Source organism: Bombus pyrosoma, linkage group LG12 (genome assembly GCF_014825855.1).
Source record: "Bombus pyrosoma isolate SC7728 linkage group LG12, ASM1482585v1, whole genome shotgun sequence".
NCBI lineage: Eukaryota > Metazoa > Arthropoda > Insecta > Hymenoptera > Apidae > Bombus > Bombus pyrosoma.
This window is the reverse complement of record NC_057781.1, coordinates 2,380,914-2,400,587: the sequence shown is the minus strand read 5'-3', so window position 1 is coordinate 2,400,587 and position 19,674 is coordinate 2,380,914. Positions and strand designations below refer to the sequence as shown.

The 19,674-nt window shown below is 33.3% G+C and overlaps 3 protein-coding genes across 4 annotated transcripts; all 3 read left to right on the top strand.

The window, feature by feature from the left end:
* Window positions 1–1,142: 1,142 nt before the first annotated feature.
* LOC122573276 lies at window positions 1,143–3,880 on the top strand. Its single transcript, XM_043739386.1, has 3 exons — window positions 1,143–1,235; window positions 2,777–2,873; window positions 3,564–3,880. Exons 1-3 carry the CDS (start codon window positions 1,221–1,223, stop codon window positions 3,806–3,808), a joined length of 357 nt encoding a protein of 118 aa, XP_043595321.1. The 5' UTR covers window positions 1,143–1,220; the 3' UTR covers window positions 3,809–3,880.
* Window positions 3,881–4,540: 660 nt separating this feature from the next.
* On the top strand, window positions 4,541–10,669 carry LOC122573893. Of its 2 annotated transcripts, none has more exons than XM_043740837.1 (3): window positions 4,541–4,575; window positions 7,225–7,291; window positions 8,923–10,669. In XM_043740837.1, the coding sequence occupies exons 1-3, from the start codon at window positions 4,558–4,560 to the stop codon at window positions 10,575–10,577; spliced, it is 1,740 nt and encodes a 579-aa protein (XP_043596772.1). In that variant the 5' UTR covers window positions 4,541–4,557; the 3' UTR covers window positions 10,578–10,669. The 2 variants fall into 2 exon arrangements, with proteins under 2 accessions (XP_043596772.1, XP_043596771.1); XM_043740836.1 differs by lacking the exon at window positions 4,541–4,575 and adding an exon at window positions 5,358–5,467.
* A 3,476-nt stretch (window positions 10,670–14,145) lies between these two features.
* LOC122573484 (shematrin-like protein 1) lies at window positions 14,146–15,758 on the top strand. Its single transcript, XM_043739891.1, has 3 exons — window positions 14,146–14,302; window positions 14,952–15,096; window positions 15,410–15,758. Exons 1-3 carry the CDS (start codon window positions 14,285–14,287, stop codon window positions 15,460–15,462), a joined length of 216 nt encoding a protein of 71 aa, XP_043595826.1. The 5' UTR covers window positions 14,146–14,284; the 3' UTR covers window positions 15,463–15,758.
* Window positions 15,759–19,674: the final 3,916 nt, after the last annotated feature.

Here is a 19,674-nt window from a genome sequence, read left to right as displayed (position 1 = left end):
CTTAAAGAATCCTTAAAAAAGTTTTTAAAAAATTACTAATATATTTTCACTTAGAATTCTTTTAAAAAAATTCCATAAAAGATCTTAAGAAAATTCATAAAACATCCTTAAAGAAACCTTAAAAAATTCTTGAAAAATCTTCATAAACAATCTTTAACGAATTTCTAGCGTTTTACTAACATGTTAATTATTTCTTTGTACAATTGATTATAATCTAAATTGCTGCGCTCATTACGTAACATCAATCCTTGTTCTAAAGTGGATATCCTTGATCCAGTTCAATACAACAGAATGTCACAATTTCTCCATGGAATTTAGTAAGTAACTTCTGAATCATTCTTCCGTTTATCGTACTGCAGACGTGATGAATGATTCGTCGATGAAGAATGATGTACTTGCACTTAACGATTATTATGCAGTTTAGAATAATGATCCATGCTATTATGTTAATTACTCGATGCTTCGAAAATAATCGTCTTATTAAATCAAATGCACCTATGAACTTCATGGTCTGAATACCGTTATGGCTAAGAAACTATGTAGGCGAAGTAATTAGTTACTAATAATTAATGCGTGAAATTAAAGTATCTTATACGATAACTGATCGTATGAAGATTAATCAAAATATCCTTTAATATTCAATTAACGAGATCTTTAGCTATGTTTAGATATCAATTTCGATACTTATTTGTCGTGATACAATTTTCAATTTGTTCAGTCAGAAAAGTGGAAATATGTAGTACAATAACCGAGTGTATAAAGATTAATATAAATACATCTATTCTTTAGTATTTAATTAATCAAATTTGATAGTGAAATTACATTAGTTGGACGATTGTAATACCCATGAAGCAAGAAAATTTTCAATTTTCATTTTGTTTAGTGAGCAACGTGCAATGAACAACTTTCAAATATTTCCCAATCGGAATCAGATTTTCCCTGATAAAAATACGAATTACAGAGTATTTACCTTATTCTGTTGGCACGGCCGACGTGAGTGGTAGCTGGACGTTCACCAAGGTTAAGGTGGACGATATCCTCCATTTAGGTACGTACTGCATTCTAATAAAATCCTGTATCGATGAATAACACTCGATACTGAAAGGGAATACAAGCCTTTGATTGGCCAACTGCGAGACCGAGCCCCGTATATAATTCGATCTTTAGTTTCGTGCTTTAGTTTCCTTCTTGTCTTGCAAAGTGACTACCAAAAGGTCAATATGATTCCTTTGAAGGTACGTCGTCGCACTTGTGCTCGTTTTGCATGAGAATAAATAAGAAAGCACTTCGTAATCATCTAAAAATGGGATCTTAAATGAGTGGTGTTCCTTAACAGTATAGTTATTACATTTATTTCTAAATGACGATTTTTATACATATATGAGGATATATAAATATCAATTTCTTTAGTGAAGTGCGACAAAGTGTTATTATAATAGTGTTTTTGACAGAAAAGAGTTAAACAATATAAAAAATTCAAAATAATAAATATTATCTAAACGCAATGATTGTTCATTAAAATTTTTGTTTTTCTTCCAAATTTCAAATATTAAATGTTACAATTTAATTTCTAATAACCCTTAGATACGTTCGTGTATACTAATCATTTACGAAGTATTAAATTAATGAAAAGAAAAGGAAGCGATAAAACATTTCGGTAAACATATGCTTTGATAGTGTCAAATCGGTGTTCCTCACGCGATAATTGAATCGGGTTTTGTAAGCGTTCGAATTAGAACGAAAAAGAGAAAATAGTCACAGGCAACACGACTCGCGTGACTAACGTAAGAGAGGTGATTGTGTTCTCCAAGGTCCATATGTTTCACAGTAATGCTAGTGTTAAAAACATGTTTAATGAACTTTGCAAATCGAACCGTTTTGAAATGAATTTAGACGAAATAATTATTTAAACCAAATTTCGTGATTGTGTAATTTATATTTGCTTTCTATTATTTGTTAGATTTTAATAGTTGAAATATAATTATTGCTATACGCGAATTCTCTCGTTTACAGTGTTCTCTAATAACGAAATTAGTGAAATGAAATCCCGGCCTTGGATTGGCTAACAGTAACCTTACGCCGAGCCTATAATTCAATCTTCAAGTTTGTACTCGAGTTTCGTTCTTGTTTTACGATTCGACAAACAGAAAACACGACTACGTGTGCTGAAATAAAAGTAAACTTAAACGATGCATCCAAATGAAACTGTGTATTTTAGCTGCATATATATGTTTGTGCTTCTTTTCCTTCTTTCTCTTTTTTTAACAAAAATAAAATGACAGGAGAAAGCGAGAACGTTTAACATCTAACAGTTAATACTTCAAACATGTTTGTTTAACGTTTTGCAAGATTTCTATATTCGAGTAACGATAAGACACTTTGCTTTTTACGGTATAATTAATTTATATCACCAGGTAAAAACTAACATGCAAATAATATCATACTTTCTATCGATAACTGTCGTTTACTGCCATTACCTAAGTTTGCTATCGCGAAATTAAATTCGAGGATAATAGGCTTACCTTGTTAATAATTTCTTAATTGAGAATCTGATATACCTGACTAAATTCTGTTACATCGACGAACTGAATATTGTTTTAATAATATGGGAAGATAATTTCTTTGTCTTCAGTATCTGATTGAATGCACATATAAAAGAGCGATAAAGTACGTTCAGCTTCAAAAATTACATTGATTTAGCCAGTAGAAGCAACTAGGATTTTCCCATTTCATTTTAGCGTCTGCTTATAAAATGGCAATAATTAATTGTTTACAGACCATTCTACTGTTAACTATGGTTGGTTTGCTGAACTTATCGACAGTTGCACCGGACAGCGCAGGAATCGTAGAGATGGTGAACGGATTGGCGTATGGTAAGTCAGTCTACTTACTTTCCTTTTACGTTACATAATCTCAAGAAACTTCCTTAACTTTCGTTTCTCTGCGAGTAATTTGTAATTTTGCTATTTCTATGTGTGCATTATCGTTATAACTAACTTCAAATTTGATAAAAGTAATCAAACATGTTTTCACATTCGATTGAATCACGACAGAGGACGACACTGCGTTTCGAGAACATTTCGCTGGAATTCCTTTCACTTTCATTATAAACAGTTTGTCTTCTGAGAATCAGGGTAGAAGATCACAAATTCCATCATATTAAGCAAAGTTATAAAAACAGAATATAAAAATATTGGACCTGATTATACATTTTTATTGCGTGTGATTTAGAAATCGTAGAGATTTCAATGCGCCGAGTGGAAATTTCAACACCTGCGTAGGCGATATCGACTGCTTCATGTTATATCGCTCGGAACGTATAAGATTTAAATCAATATAAAAATGAAACTAAATTAAATATAAAGTTAGTTAGTATAATTGCTACTTCAAGGATAAAAATATTGTTTAACTTATTAAAAAATTATACGACAAAGTATAATTAATATTACCATATTAATTAAACTTTTTATCCAATATTAATTCGATTCACTTATTAGAACTACGATGTTTACTTACGAATTGTTATTTTTCATTATTTACTAATTATTATTATTTTATTCTAGGAGGCATTCCCTACGGAAGCGTAACTGGAATGCTGGCAAAGTATCCAGGATTCATGAGACAACAATTTAATTCCATTCAAGCTCGGCAATTGAATGGATTCGGAAATGTACAACCGGTAGTTGTCAATCCAAATTTTAGGGCAACGAGACTGGTAGGCGTGCATCCGCAACCTGTGCAAGTTTACAATGCTCGTGGTGTCGTTGCCCCTGGCGTTGTTGGCACGATCAGTCACATAGGATACTGAGTTTCATTAGTTATAAAAAATTTCCAATAAAAAGTACAAAAGCTTTGACACTTTCATTATACATCCCAAAAACTTCATTATATTTATTGTCACGTATGATCGTATGTATGTGTATTTAAAAATCATAGTTAAATGAAACTTTTTTAGGTAGTGTCATTAAAGATATGAGAAATAGTTTAGAATACTTTTATTCTTCTTTAGCAACTTGTTTCTTAAAAGTACACGTAAGGTAAGTATCCCTTTAATTATGTTCTCTCAATCACTATGTAGCAAACGAAAAAGGTCGATGGTGATATGACAAGTATATAATTCGGATGTGATCGACAACTTTCCATCTTGTGAATCAGAGTTTCCGTAGCGTATACTGTAATTTTATTCCGAAATATTACTTTAAATTAGTTCCTTCCTGATTATACAATAAACTATATTATTACCCAATCTAAATAATAAATTACAACTCTAAGAATAAGTCAAACGATCAATTGATACCATTTCTGTGTGTATCAATTATATAGATTCGATAATGATATTCCCGTATGAAATATACAAATTTGATCGACCATTTGTCGATTGCATTAGTTATTAGAAATTCGAGTAAAGAAACTACACGTAATTTCGTTTACGCATGAAATATTCAAAATTGGTTGGACTTATATCAAATGAATTAGGGCAGAAGCGTTTATGGAGAGAAAGTATAAATGACATCGGGTACGGTGTATGCCTGTTAGTCGTCACGAGCTGCACGCACGATGCATTACCCTCTACACGTGAGTACCTATATGAACGCTAATACGATCCTCGTTGACAGAGAGAAAAAAAACCAACTGTTTCGTAACTGTGAAGATGATATTTGTCCTACATCGATGCACCATGCGGTAACGCGGCTACTTTCTTGAACCGTCAATCGAGAAAATACATTTTCGTTTCGTTTGCCTCTAACGATGTACACCGACCAATTGTTTCTTACATAATACCGCTACCTTTATCGTTTATTAAACTTGTCAGATTGTCTTATCATATGTATTTAATATAAAGAAATATCGTACCGGTACTTTGCTTAAACGAACATCATAAATCATTAATAAGGATTAAAAATTAATCGCCGCACGATGTATCGTATATAAGTTACAGAATATGATAAAGTATAATAAATTTGAAACAAGTCGGTGAAACTTCTCGATTAAATTGCGTAAAAGAAGTTTGGGTACGCAAAATTCACAGATCTCAGTGTATGTAACCGTAAAATGTAAATTGTCGCCGCTGATTCTAATCGTCGCAACAAAATCGTAATCGTTGCGTAGCCATGCAAATTTATTGCTATTTGCAAACAGTGTAGTGCATAAATGCTGTACCAGATTTACACGTGTCAGATAAATTTTAATGAATCATTCTGCAAACGTCGCCTGTTAGATTCGCACTAATATATTCGCAAGTGCACGTCCTTGCGAGAAGAAAGGATTAGACGTTGCATAATCGTGCTAATTACGATCCGACCAGAACAATATGAGACAGTATACATGTGCATCATGTTCTGAGAACGCGTTCCACTTGGAGTCAATGCAATTAACTGTAAACGAATATATATCTAAAGCAATAAATTCCATAAAATCTTCATCACTGATGGAAAGAAGGAAAAAGAAAACATTGATTGTCAACAAGGTGTTTTATTGTATTATGTTTCCCAGACGTTTAATTAAGAAAACAAATGTGTGTGTTTAATTAACGGACGCAGATTCATATCGGCTGTTGAAAAATTCTTTTGTCGTTCGTGTCGAACGACAGTTGGATCGTTCATTGATCGGTTGCTATTGTTCAATGGAAACTTATATGTCAGCTTCGTTAGAAAATAGATGAAACGTGGGTGTTCTTTGGGTACAACTTTAGATCGCGATAGTGACCATTCATAGGGATTACGGCACGTATAAATCGTGAGTGACCACGTGTATTTTATTGCGATCGCGGTGTACGCTGCTTGTAGAAATTAACTTCGTGAATGAATAAACCATGAATGAAACGAGAATACGACTCCTTATTTGCTTTCTACGTGATTTACTTATTGCCGATTGATACGTGCCGAACAGATTTATGTACTTGGTTTCGTGTAACTTTTCGCTGTAAAGATCATTCGATAATCGATTAACCGATCACTGGTGATAATATATCTACACTTACCAGTTATCAATATAATATAATACTTACACATGCACATTTGTTGCTATCCAGATAGTATCAAATCAGAATTTAGCTTCTGGTAGATACTGTTTGTTACTGGAGATTGATTTGAAAGAGAAAGAAAGAATTTTTAGTACTTAGAAAGTACCTATTGATTTCTGTAAATGAGTATCTATGCATTCGTAAGCTGATGTGCAGTTGTATAAGTCCATAATTACGATCATATGAAAAGTCGCGAATAATAAGTAACAATTCACACAATTATTTCCTTATGCGGATTGCGACGAGTGATACAATAATTGCAATCTATTTTCTTCGGTTCCTTTCATGCGTGTAGCACCTTTCACAATGCAATTTTAATGTTATATAACCGTGGTCGATTATTTTTTCGATCGTGTTCACTCAGTTTTATTCTTGGAATTCTAGATATTTCAGGAAGCAACAAGTTTGCTACGATCAATTGGTTCGCCATAGGTCACAATCTCGTAGATAACAGGTTCTATGAAAACTAAATGAGAAATATTGATGACTTTCTATTGCATGAGTGCTATATCTTGTAAACAAACACGAATACCTGTCATACTTTGATAGTTGCTCATAAATAGCGACGCGAGTCAATGAAACAAAGAATGGAAAAGTTATGCTTACAAATATTTATCAAAATTGAATTTAAAATTAGTTTATAACGAACATCGTAATTTACTAAAAAGTCATAAGTTATTTCAAACTTAATTCAACATTTCTACTCACACTCAAATCTCAGAAGATTGAAAAATTTAATCAATTTAATTATAATCGTCTAAAACACTAAATCAGAGCTTAATTCTAAAATTCTAAAATTCTAAATCGAAAGCCAATATTACAATCGTGTAAAAAGATTAAATCCGGAGAAAACTGAAACAAAAGTGCTTGGATCAAAACATTTCGAAACTCAGAGACGTTGTTCCGTCTCCGCGATTGCCTGCTCGCAAAATTTTCACAATCGGCCATACCACATGCAAACCAAGTGTGTCATGTGTGAAACAGTGCGTTGATCTTCGGGCTTGAGCATGTAGCTTCTCCCATTGCATAATGAAAAATAAAACATCGTATTACAGAAAATTGCCGGGCACGGTATCGCGAGCCTCTCATTACTCGCTCCGTGTTACGTAGTTCAAAGGCAAGCTTAGATTTTCCTCATTTAGAAAGAGAAAAAAAGCCTTCACTCTTCCCATTGACTATTTTTACTTTAATTTTCATTGCAGATAACGGCGGTGATCGTTAGTCTATGGATTCTTCGGGACAACGTGAACGCGGCAAAAAGCGGACTCAGTAAGTCGATTATTATTCCGTTCTGGGAAACGCTTTTAAACATCACTATGCACACCCTTGAACTGCTTTTAGAACAATGACGATTATTTTTAGAAAGGAAAATTCTACGAGACGAATGAGATCAGTTTTATTTTATTAAGTGCGCTGATATTTAGAATCGTCGAAAATTGGAATTATTTGATTATTAAATGCGCCGATATCTGAAATTGTTCGCTATAAAATACACTTGACGTTTACGAATCATTAAATTACTTGTTTAAATTACTCTGTTTACTGCTGAGGAAAAATGCAAAGCTGCTTTAATAAATCGCGTAATTCATTCTATCATGACTTATTATGGTCAATGGAGAAATTCAAAAAGACAAATTAAACATATTTTAATCTTTGTAAGTATATGTAAATATACGAAATTGGCCAATCTTGTATGAAGTAAACGATGGCAGAAGTATTCGAACGGAGAAAGTGTAATTGACATCCAATATGATGCATGCCAGTTGGTCTTCATGAACGATGCACGCACGTTGCATTATCCACGTGAGTTCGCGAACACTAATAGGATCCCCGTTGACAGGTTAAAAAGAGCACTTTCGCAACTATGACGATAAATGACAATCTTCGTCCTGCATTGATGCCTCTCGTGACAGACGAGTCATTTCTTTTATATCTTTGAATCGTGACAACTAATTTATGATTTCCAATTTATATGTTAAATAATATAGTACATGAATTGTTATCTTTAATTGTGAAAATCTCTGGTTTCTGTTTGTTTAGAATTTCTGTGGCATTTCGAATACTTTTAGTTGATGACGATTGTAATAATTAATTTAATAATAATAATAATCCAAACAGAATAATTTAGACAGACTTTCTATTTGCAAATACGCTATTTGACGCAGAAGTAAATTTTTTAAATATTATTGTACAGTAACTTTTTCAAAAATAAGTATCTGTCTATTTAATTCCTGTTTTAATTCAATTTGCATGCTTCTAGTCCTCATGGGCACAATTATGCTAAAAAATTCTTTGCTAGTAAATTGTGTAGTACACGTGTAGAACACGGATTTTGCCGCGGGCAAATTTTTTCTTCCTTACTTTCGACTATTCATCACACTCACGATTTCCTTATTGCGCTTGGTTTAGACTTTGGGACTTTTTCTAGCTACACTAAACCATGTTTGTATTGAACGGTGTATGTTTGCCTCTGGCTATACTTCCAGCTTCAGCCTTCCACATCTACTATCGTGACGTTTATCCTTACATCCGTATGCTGTGACATCAACGTACTGTATTGACCCGAACATTTGCTTTCTTGTAATTTGTCTCGAGCGTGTTGTAACAGGCTTGAATATCAAATTAACGAAACCACTAACAGAGATACTAGTTGTCTTTTCAAAGCCTAAGATCCACGCGATAAATATGTAAAAATGTAAATGGCAAAGGTTGAGATACATAATAATGTGAAGTGATTGTATTTATACAGAAGATTTCGAATTAATAAAAAAAAAAAAAACTAGAAAAGAGCTAAAAGATCCCGTCAAATCAACATAAAAAATAAGTTTATTACTTACATTCTGAAATTCTTTGAAACTATATCGAACCAATAACATCTAAATCGTTTTGTTGCGAAATAGGTACCGAGGTGCTGACGTCTTTCGCCAGGAACATCGCGTCGGTCCTATCAACGACCTTGCTAAACGATTACCAGGATCCACCATCGAACCAATCATCGAGTAACCTTCTGAAAAGAATCCAGGAAACACAATTCTCCTCAGACATTGGCCGTACTCAGCCAGAGAGTTCCGAAATTTCATCAAATACTTCTTTCAATCGTTATCCGCGATATACTCGTGAATCTTCTTCAAACGAAGGAAAACAAACATTGCAGAACACTTTCTTAACGAACACACCCCAATACTCGAAATATTACAATTCAGAAGCGTACAAACCATACGAATTCGCGTCGAATCGCGATGCGCGAATTTCTTACAACCAACTGAACGTAGAAACACCTGGGAATGTCAATGGTGGTACGAAAGATAATTCCATCGACGTAAATATTAAGACAGCTCCTCTGCATTATTCTAATCAGTACCATCAATCTTCAGGATTCAGATACAAATCTGAACCTATACATCAATTATCTAACGCAAATCACTATGCTCAGTTTGACCTTCAGCCGAATTATCATCATCTATCGTCTCATACACCTGTTAGTTCTCAGGAATCTTCAACAACCGAAGGGCTTAACCCAAACGATGAAAACGAGAATACTCAGATCGCTCGAATAACTCGTAGGCCGTTTAATTTAAATTACCATAGTCCCTTTACTGCTCCTTATTATCCATTTCATCAACATCCAGGATTCTATTCTCGCCATAGGCCCATCGAAGGTGAGAATCAACCTGTGAATCCAAGTAGTGGACAGGTTGAAAGTAACCCGCCTAGACTGATCAATGACCAGAACCAAGGCCAGACCGCTATAGGGGGATACGATTACAGTCCTCGTTTTCATCATAAGCAACCTTATTACGATGGTTTTTATCATGGATTTCCTGGATTTTACCCTGGTCCTTTTAACGAGTCTTTTTATCGGGGAAACGTGGAACAAGGTGGTGGTAATGGGACACATAGTCCTTATGATCCTTATAATCCGTTTTATTTTCATGGTTCAAAGTTTGGTCCTTATGTTCCTTACAATCAACCATATTATCCCGACTTTAATGGACAAAGAAGACCGGTGGAACCACAAAATCCACCTGAGAATCAAGGACATTCTGGACAAATAACATCACCAGAAAATGTACAAGGTGATGTCAATTCTACTGGATATTATCCTCCGTATGGTGGATATCCTTATGGTTTCCCACCGTATGGACCCCACTATAGTGGTTTTAATTTTCACTCCTATCCTTTGGCACCGTTTCATGGGTTACCTTATCGTTTTGGTTTCCACAATTATCTGTTTCCAGGAATCAAACCTGTACCTTATTTGAATTTCTATCCAAGTAGTTATCCACTGGTTCATTCTTATCCTTTCGGTGGATATTATCCTTATTATAAACGACCTGCAGTAACTGAGAAACCTGAACAAACGGAGAAGGCTACTGATGAAAATCATAAAACCGGCCCAGCCCCGAATACCGAAGCTGAAATGTTATCTGAAAGCAAGTCGGAAGAGGTTCGATCTCCTACTTCGAATGGATATAAGAAGCGTGCTTCGTTTGGACTTGTGACCAAAGAAAGAAATAAAATAGCGAGTGATCGGTCGTTGAATCAATTATCTTGATATAATTTATAATTATCACTAAATTGTGGATTTTTATACAAAGTATATATTTTTATGGGTACAGTTAAAGAAATAAAATTTAAATATAGATTTGTTTTAAGAATTATGACGAGTATTTTATTTTACATGTTTTATATATATCTGTATATTATATACATTCTGAATTTCACCAAAAAGTACATAAAAATTCACAATCTAATTATTATAATATGTTAGTATTTATGTATTTAATGTAAGAAACATTTGTATGTATCGATCATTAATTAAAGTATTGTGGACATTTTTTCTTTTCTTGGTAATTTCCTTATTATTTTCGCATTGCTGACACGTACGATGCACTCCCTAAATTGTTTCAATCTCACCAGTGCATTGTCGCAACTATGTATTTTATTTTTGTTTTCATCACTGCAATCAAAATTCACTATGAGTTTCATAATGAGTTTGTTGAGTCAGTTTTATTATATCAATTTTATTATTTGGGTTAATTTTTGTGAGTCTATTTTATGATAAAAATATTTTATTACTTCTGCGAAGGAAAACGAGGAGAATAAACAGGATGAAATAAACAGGATAAACAGGAAAAATGGAATTTCGGTGTGCAATAGCGAAAGCATTATTCGATTACTCCTTCTATGATTAAAGATATATTATCCTTTGTCTTAGATGATTGCAACAAATACTTACTAAGCGATTCATTAAAATAGTCTCTTTACATTCATCGAATCATCGAATTCTATTGGAAACCGCAGCGGAAAATTTTCAATGTGATTATAATTACAACCTGTTCTCAGGTCGCCTCCGACGTTGGAAAAATTTAATTGAGGTCCAACAAGGTGTCCCGGCGACTTAATTGACAATTTATCTGACGACTAATCCGACGACACGTGCCGTAACTTGGCATTGCTCAACGAAACGTTCCCATACTTATGATATACAAAAAAGTTCCCATAGCTCTAGTTGGCCTTATCCTGCAATTACACGCCGTGCCCATCACGCATGCCAACTATTACGGTCTAATAATTTTCGTGACCTTCGCAAAGATCTCTTGTATACGCAAATGTGACCTATCAATCAATCATTAAAGATGACACGATGCAATTAAGAACTCGACATTTATAATACATATGAGAAATGTATAGATGTCAAAACGTAGAGAATGAAATATGATGTAGAAAAATATATAAAATATCAAATTTATAATATTTAATGGGTGAAGCAAATCTTTATTTAAATTGAAAATTTCTATTAATTGTATCCATAAAAATTTGTGTAAGCACCCTTAATCCAGTGATCAAAGGTAAGAGATAAAATGACAATTATCCGTTCAGAAAAATCAATCGAGTCCTGATTGTCCTCCAATGGATCATTTGGTTCCAGAACGGTAACAACGCAATAAAATTGATATATTGTTTTCCCCTCAAGGTGAACAAATCGTGATACGTAATACGCGGAAAATCCTTCATCGTTCACGATATTGCCGATCATAGATTCTGGGGAAGTATGTATCGTGAAAACAAGAAAAAAGGATCACGTAACTGATGGAATTAGATTCTGAATGTTTTTGACGCGATGATTAAGGCGAGGCGTGATTATGTATCATGCAAATTAGCAACAATATCGCTAGCAATAGTTTAATATCACTCAATAACGAAACTGATTTTACGTACATATATATGTATGCATGTTGGTCATTCGAGCAGGTTTCTACTTGATCAATTGTGAAGATTACGAATCACGACTGCAAATGCTTAACCAAACCAAACCTGTTGGTTACAATTTGTGCATAAAGTTATATAATTAAATGGATCGATAAATCAAGCAGCAAAACACTATCGGAATACGTGATATGTCTGATGCATATGCAATAATTGCACGCGATAAACGAAACATTCGACATAAAGAAATGCTGCAGGTATTTACGAATCATGAAGTCACGCAATTCTTTTCCAGGGAAGCGAAATGATTATTCATTGCATATATAAATTACGCGTTTATGTTATAGAAGATGTGCTGCGTATTTCCTCGAGTCATCGATGAATTTCAATGCGGTGTAATATACTTTCGATTATATTATATACTTTACCGATTCGTCCAGTTCATCGAAAGGATTCGCTGAATAATTTAAAATAAAAAATGGAAGGAAAGAAAGGAACGAGAAAAATTCATATACATTCGTGCGAGCACCAGAATATCTTTGATTCAACGAAGATCCAGTTGGGCAACGTTACGCTCAATGAGGCTTACAAGTATCGCACATTAACTGCAATTAATGACAGACGCATCCTCGGTTCCATGTGTGTCGCAACGATCATTCTTTTTTTCTCGATTTCGTCCCGCGACCCATACCGTGTAATTTCACCATTTTGTAACGTGTTCCCCTCTTCCACGCTCCTGTTACACAACCCATAACTTTTCTTCTTTCTGTCTCGGTCACGATACCCACGATTGCATCTCCTTTCGTCGCATCGTGCATTCGTGCACACACTGCCCTTATTCGAGTAATAATTAAATTATCCAACAGCGTAGAAATGACTAGTTGAAAATCTTTTTTTGTTCAATAACTTCTACTATCTATTATTAGAAGATGATTAGGTAAATATTAATTATTGATTCATATACTGACACAATTCTGACTATTTATCTTCTGAGCGTTAGAATTACCAGCTGATAATTTTTCATAGTAATTTTATGAATTTGCAGCTCTTATGGGAAACTAAATGATTTTTAAGCTTTCTAAGATTTAAGATTTAAGATTTTTAAGACACAATATGGATAAAGCTATGCATAATAATTTCCTATGCATTGTGTATTTCCTCGCATACTTTCTACGTTGATTCCCTCGATTTTATACTTTAGAAGTTTTATTCCAAGTTTTAATTTCTACGCTTTATCCTTAGTTTTATTCTCAGCTTCATTAGCATATATTAGTCAGATAAGTAGAATTCTAGTGTTAAAGTTATTTTAGGAACTACGTTGATTACAAAGTGACACAGTAGACCGTGTAATTCACCACAAGAATGACAAGGAGAATAGAAATTCTTACTATTAAAATTGAGATCGACACGAACACGGTAATTTCAGTTGTCATATGTCAATTCGAAATACATGATTCGCTTCCAATCACGTTATATTCTTGCTTTGCAAGTGCATAAGATTTCCAAAAAGAAATCCAATTTTCCTAATCGATTCTCCAGTTCAGGTCTCGAAAAATAAGTAAACCCATTCTTGTCGCGGAGGACCAACTAATTTAGCGGGTCCACGGAATTTAAAATGCAAATATCACGACAACGTTCTTCTGAGTAACGCATTCTTTTTTCCAGGTACATAAGAGGCATTGGGAAATTTAATAGAAGGTTTCTCAGACGAAAAGCGTAGATTCCTCGGCAAATTTGGATGTCAAGGCACTGTTCACAGGGCGTGCACACGGTTGTCCACCCCGAAACACCGTTGTTGCATCGTCTCTCTTTCATAATGACGTGTTGCATTCACATAATCCCAGAGTAACAATACCAGTCTTTGCTATTAGTGTTAACAGAGGGAAGCCAATACGAAGGCTGGGAAAATTGCTGATGGGGGCCGTGGCGGAACTCGCCTTTGTTATAAAAGAAACGGAGACCAACGTTGAACGGACAGTGGTACACTACTGACAGATCGGAAAAATTAGTGCAATTCCTCGAGGAGTTAACAGGTGTGTCAGCTGACAGAGAATGGCTTGCTTGAAACTTGTGAGTAAAGAAATCATTATGCCCAACAATGAAATAAATTGATCAATTCCATTAAAGATAATTTAATTTTTGAAAAATCACACACTAATATGCATTCTACTACAAAAAATATGAAATTTTGGAAAATATTGATCAAATTGATTTATGAATAGCGTTATCCACGTGAATACATCATATAGGGGATAAAAAAATTAATTTTCACTCGTTATTGAATTGACAATTTACGCTTAAATATTTTATTTCTTATTTATTTTGGAAATAATATGCAATCACTGAATACTATAAGTATGGATGGTTTTCTATATTCTATTTCGATGAGAAAAATTTTTATTCAAATTTTGTTTGGAGTATTCCTTTTGTCCCTTCATAATGCGACGAGACGTAAATAATTTATACATCTTCAGGTTATATGACTCGTTTTTCGTACTGAGAATTTTTTAAGAAGTTATTTCTGGAGAACATCGTAGATTTAAAAGGAGGTATTACATGGGGAAAAAGATACACGGGTAAACAAGTGTAAAGGAATATATTAGTGTACAAACGAATTTTTTAGAAATATAGTTTCGTGGAATTGAACAATATATGAGATTTGTGACATTTATTATGGATGTATATTTATGCACATTTTGAGGATGATGTTTCTTTCTAGTACACAGTCCTGCTGCTGGCTGTTATTATTGGCATCGTCGCTGCGAAACCAGGATACTTAGGTGGATACTACGGCGGATATTATCCTTACATTTATAGCTACAGATATCCGTTCTACGGATATGGACACGGATTCGGACATTATGGTAAGAGTACAGAATGCATGAGAAAATTTAGAACGCGAAAGAAGTGCTTTCAGCGTCAATGAATTTTTTGTAAGCTTTAATTGACATTCCATTAAATGTTATATCATGTGAGATTTTATATTTCAAACTATACCATAAAGTAAATTTTGTTAAATTTTTATTTGATTATTGCTTGAGATCCTTTCTAACAATTATTGTAAAATGGACAAAATATTCATCGACGTTGCACATTCACAAGCAGAATTATATATCATAAAATGAACAAAACATTCATCGACGTTATCCTGTCATCCTAATCTGCTTTTCCCCTTAGGCTACCCCTATTATGGTTATGGTCACGGATTTGGTCACTATGGCTATCATTAATCGAAAAGACGACTGTTTGGATACCACGATACCCAAGGAAGAAATATTTTAAAACCGATCTATCCTCGTACATCTGCCAATTTTATAATCGAAATCTTCTTTTATACAACAAGCTTTACTGCAAACTGCATTTATTTTCTATTAAATGATATTCTCGAAATTCTAGTTACTGCTAAAGCAATGACGAAGATGTTTGTCAAGTAAGCGACTTGAACTGTATTTGATTAAATTTTATACTTTCATCGTCGTTAAAGATATTGTGCAAATCAGCAAATAAAACGTAGATTTCAGTGAGATTATCGTGTCTGAAATATATTATCGTAGAGCCTTACATAAACCTTTTCTGTTACACAGTTCTTTACGAATAATAATAATAAAATTGTAAATCTACTTGTTCGATCATTTCATGAAAGTATCATTTAATATAATTTTTTTACATATCAGTATCATTACGTTTGCTTACGATCACTTTTGCAAGTAGACAAGAAGAAGGAAGACGAAACTTATATAACAATAAGAATACATACATACATATATATATATTTGTAATAAATATTACAGTGCATTTCGTGAAACTCTAAAAATCAACTTTTAATCATAAAATACATTACTAAAATGAAAACGAATTCCTTGAAAAAAAGAAGGTTACAGTTACAAAAGAAAAAGGAGGAAATATAAATAAATGCATCATAGCGTCTAAATTGAGCAAATACTTAAACTTAAAATTTATTGCATGATGAAGGACATTAAGCGTAAAGTAGCGATTTCATAGTTTCATAATATTGAATCATGAACTGGCGACTGATCATGAATCACGAAAATGCAGCAGAGAATGTGACAGACACAAAAAGTGAAAAATATGACACTTTTTGTGTCTGTCACATTCTACCTGATATCGGAGAATAAACCAATGTAATTTGAGATGGCCGAATATTTTGAAAACATCAAAATAAAATTCCACGAAGTTTAGTCGGTATCTTTGTCTTGGAAATTAGATACTAATGCGATATTCATATGTATGAATTCCGACGTTCTGTTCGATATTACGAAACGTTAAGATACTCGTTTGAAGAACTTCGAATAGTAATATTAGGAAAGTATACCTTAATTTTAGTAGAGAAGTTAGAAAGTGCGTTTAATATTATTCACGGATAGCTTTGTTGCAATTAATTCATACAATGTAAAGAAGTTTCGGAACGATATTGTCGCACAGGTTGTAATTTCGTAGGTGAACGTACCCAACGTTAAAGTCATTAGGGTCTGACGTACTATTTTATTTGGAAGATCAGTGATAGACGAAGAAGAGTTAATTGTTACGGCTTAAAAGCATTTTTAGTCTCAAGGTACATATGCATGGCCTTCTAACGTCAGGTGAATGGTCGGACCTACATAATTTTCATGACTTTTTTAGAGCTATATTTTATACATCAAGTCCTCCAGGTATTTTGAATATAAATATTTGTGATTCAAGGAAAGTTCGCAGAAAAAGAAAGTGAAGGGTACTAGATGAATACAGTAAAAAATCATTAATAGAACAGTGATTAAAAATATTTATACTCGGAGTAAAAGATATAAGAATATTCGGTGTCTTTAGTTATAAATTTTATTCGAGGTTTTACTAATAAACGTAAATATCTTCTACTAAAAATTTACTAAAAAAACGTAAATATTCATACAAACAATTTTTGCTTGATACTATATAAATTAAGCAAAATGTTACCGAAGTTACTAACAGCGTAAAATGGAGTTTTCAGAAAAATCTGGAATAAATCCTAAATTTCATAAAATTGCACAAATATGTATATTTCTGAAATTTTGTCCAAAATCAAATGAAAATGAAACTAAAATAGTGATACGATTAATAAATGAAGGAACCCGTTATGTCTGAAAAAGTGACAAGCTTAGGTAAAGAATTGTGCACAAAATAACCCCAAGCTTTAGCACTTTCGCCAAGTGATCAGCACCTAATTGTCAACAACAGTCACTGCTGGGATTGCCGTGAAACGAGATAGAATCGATACGTCGTAGAGTCGATGGTGTTTGTGGGAACTACTCGGTGGTCCAGCAAGGGTTGATAAAATACATAGTATAATGACTTTCTTTTTTGCACGTGGAGAAATCCTCATGGACACTCCGCTGCTGCTAATAACGGCAGCAGCAGAATAGTGTCGGACTCTTACCGACTAAAACTCCACGTTGGCCATCTTACGCGTATGACAGGGGTGCTCCAGGAACCTCAGTGAATTATCTTTCTGTTGCACCCTCTCCCGTGTCCTCTCGTTCGAGCCAGTCCTATAGATTCCCTGACTGTTGAATTTGGCGCTAGGGGGGCCATTGCTCCATATAGTATAATGACTGACTACTAGTCAATGAACATATTTAGTGTATTGAATTCATATCAATATGTTGGTATATCATTGGGCATATCATCTAATATGTTGATCGAGTATCTAAGCGCAGTAATCGACAGGACTTGTAGTCTCTCGATTGGGCACTGGAAGTACTGTTGACGATGTTGATTGTATACTTATAATATCTTCTACATCAATTCATTTATTATGCAACTTTGTTTTCGCTTTAATATAGATTTAATTATAGTAAGACTACGGATGTTCATGCAAGTTCATATATTTATGAACACAATTAAAAGAGTAGGATTTTTAATAGAGATTCTTTTATCTATTAAATATTATAACAAGTAACTTTAAATATTTTATTTTTGCATATTACATTTTTAATTTCCCATAAATGGATAAAACTCCTTATTGGGTTACATTAATTAGTTTTATTATATATTTTATCATATATATTACTTTTTATTTAGCAAGGGAAGCAAAAAATATATATCAACCTAAAAACTACTGCTATTCGATTTTTTTATGATTTGAACGTTGTCCAAGTGCCTAATTCGTTGGATTTCCTAATTTCCAAGACTCACAAATCGTTAGGGACGAATTGTATAATACGAATATTTTATTAGCTTATCGAACATCTTCAAAGTTGTCGAAATATCGTTGCCCACGTTTAATTAAACATTATTTCCTACATGGTGTTTCTAGTCCTATCTAAAAACCTTTATATTGCCGACTATACATCAACGAATTTATAAAATTCTTCTAAAAGATGTTAAACATTATTTAGCTACCTTTATCAAAGAATCTCGCCTAGTAATAGCAAAAAATATTGCAGCTAATAAATACAGGTTTAATTATAATAATGGAAGACTTGGAAATAATTCAGCATGGAAGAAGTTTACAAGCAACATGTTGCTGAACTCCTGTTTCTATGCGTATTTCTGTTTAATTGGGCAACATCCGCGCGATTAAGAGGGAATGCATCTGCGGTGATCCGTATGTGCAGGTGCAGAGGTCATTCACGATGTTTCAGATCGTCCACACTTTTACTTTGCTGCGAGCAAACCGCAATGAGTTATAAGTGTGACTTTAACATCAACATATAACATTCATCGGTAACAATTTACTTCCTTATAAAACATGCTTCAAAATATATACATTTATCTTTATTATATATATATATAATAAATAAATAAAAAAAATATATATATGTATAACATAACATATACATATATCTGTATTATTTATCATTGATCTTACAAGAAAATAATTTTGACTCCCATATATTTGTCCATACTTAAGGTTAACAATCTTCCTCTTATCCTAAAATGACCTACTCTGCAATGAAAAAAATTGACTGATCGTTAGTATATGAAAAACACATATATCAAGAAAAAACTGTGAATTTATGGTGTTTTGCATTTGTGAAATCGTAATGAGATGACGACTTCGAGGTTGTCGCCTCTGTATCCGGAACGCAGTATCTTAAAATAACGAAACGAAATCCGAGCTAAGAATCCAAGATTTTTAATGTATCCTAAATGCCAAAGTATCAAATTGTTAGCGTTCATTCAAATAAGACGAATAGAAGATGATGAAAGAAGGAAATAAATCTAATGATAAATTTACGATTATACACATCGAAGAAAGAAACAAGGATGAAAATAAAAAGTGAAAAAAATATTACATAATTTTTTTATTTCGTGTGGCTATATATACCTTATGAAATCGACTGTAAGTAATCACTTACGTCACTTAACGTCAGGTTTGCCTTGATATATTGGAGATTCACCAATGATATACTAAATTGTTATAACAAAAATTATAGGGTTATCCTTTCGTATCGCATTGTATCTTT

Coding starts and splice junctions, on each gene's coding strand:
- LOC122573276 (XM_043739386.1), top strand. Junction 2,874..3,563: donor GGTGAACGGATTGGCGTATG/GTAAGTCAGTCT, acceptor ATTTTATTCTAG/GAGGCATTCCCTACGGAAGC.
- LOC122573893 (XM_043740836.1), top strand. CDS start 5,366: ATGCAATTAACTGTAAACGAATATATATCTAAAGCAATAAATTCCATA. Junction 5,468..7,224: donor AAACATTGATTGTCAACAAG/GTGTTTTATTGT, acceptor TTTTCATTGCAG/ATAACGGCGGTGATCGTTAG. Junction 7,292..8,922: donor CGCGGCAAAAAGCGGACTCA/GTAAGTCGATTA, acceptor GTTGCGAAATAG/GTACCGAGGTGCTGACGTCT.
- LOC122573484 (XM_043739891.1), top strand. Junction 15,097..15,409: donor ACACGGATTCGGACATTATG/GTAAGAGTACAG, acceptor TTTTCCCCTTAG/GCTACCCCTATTATGGTTAT.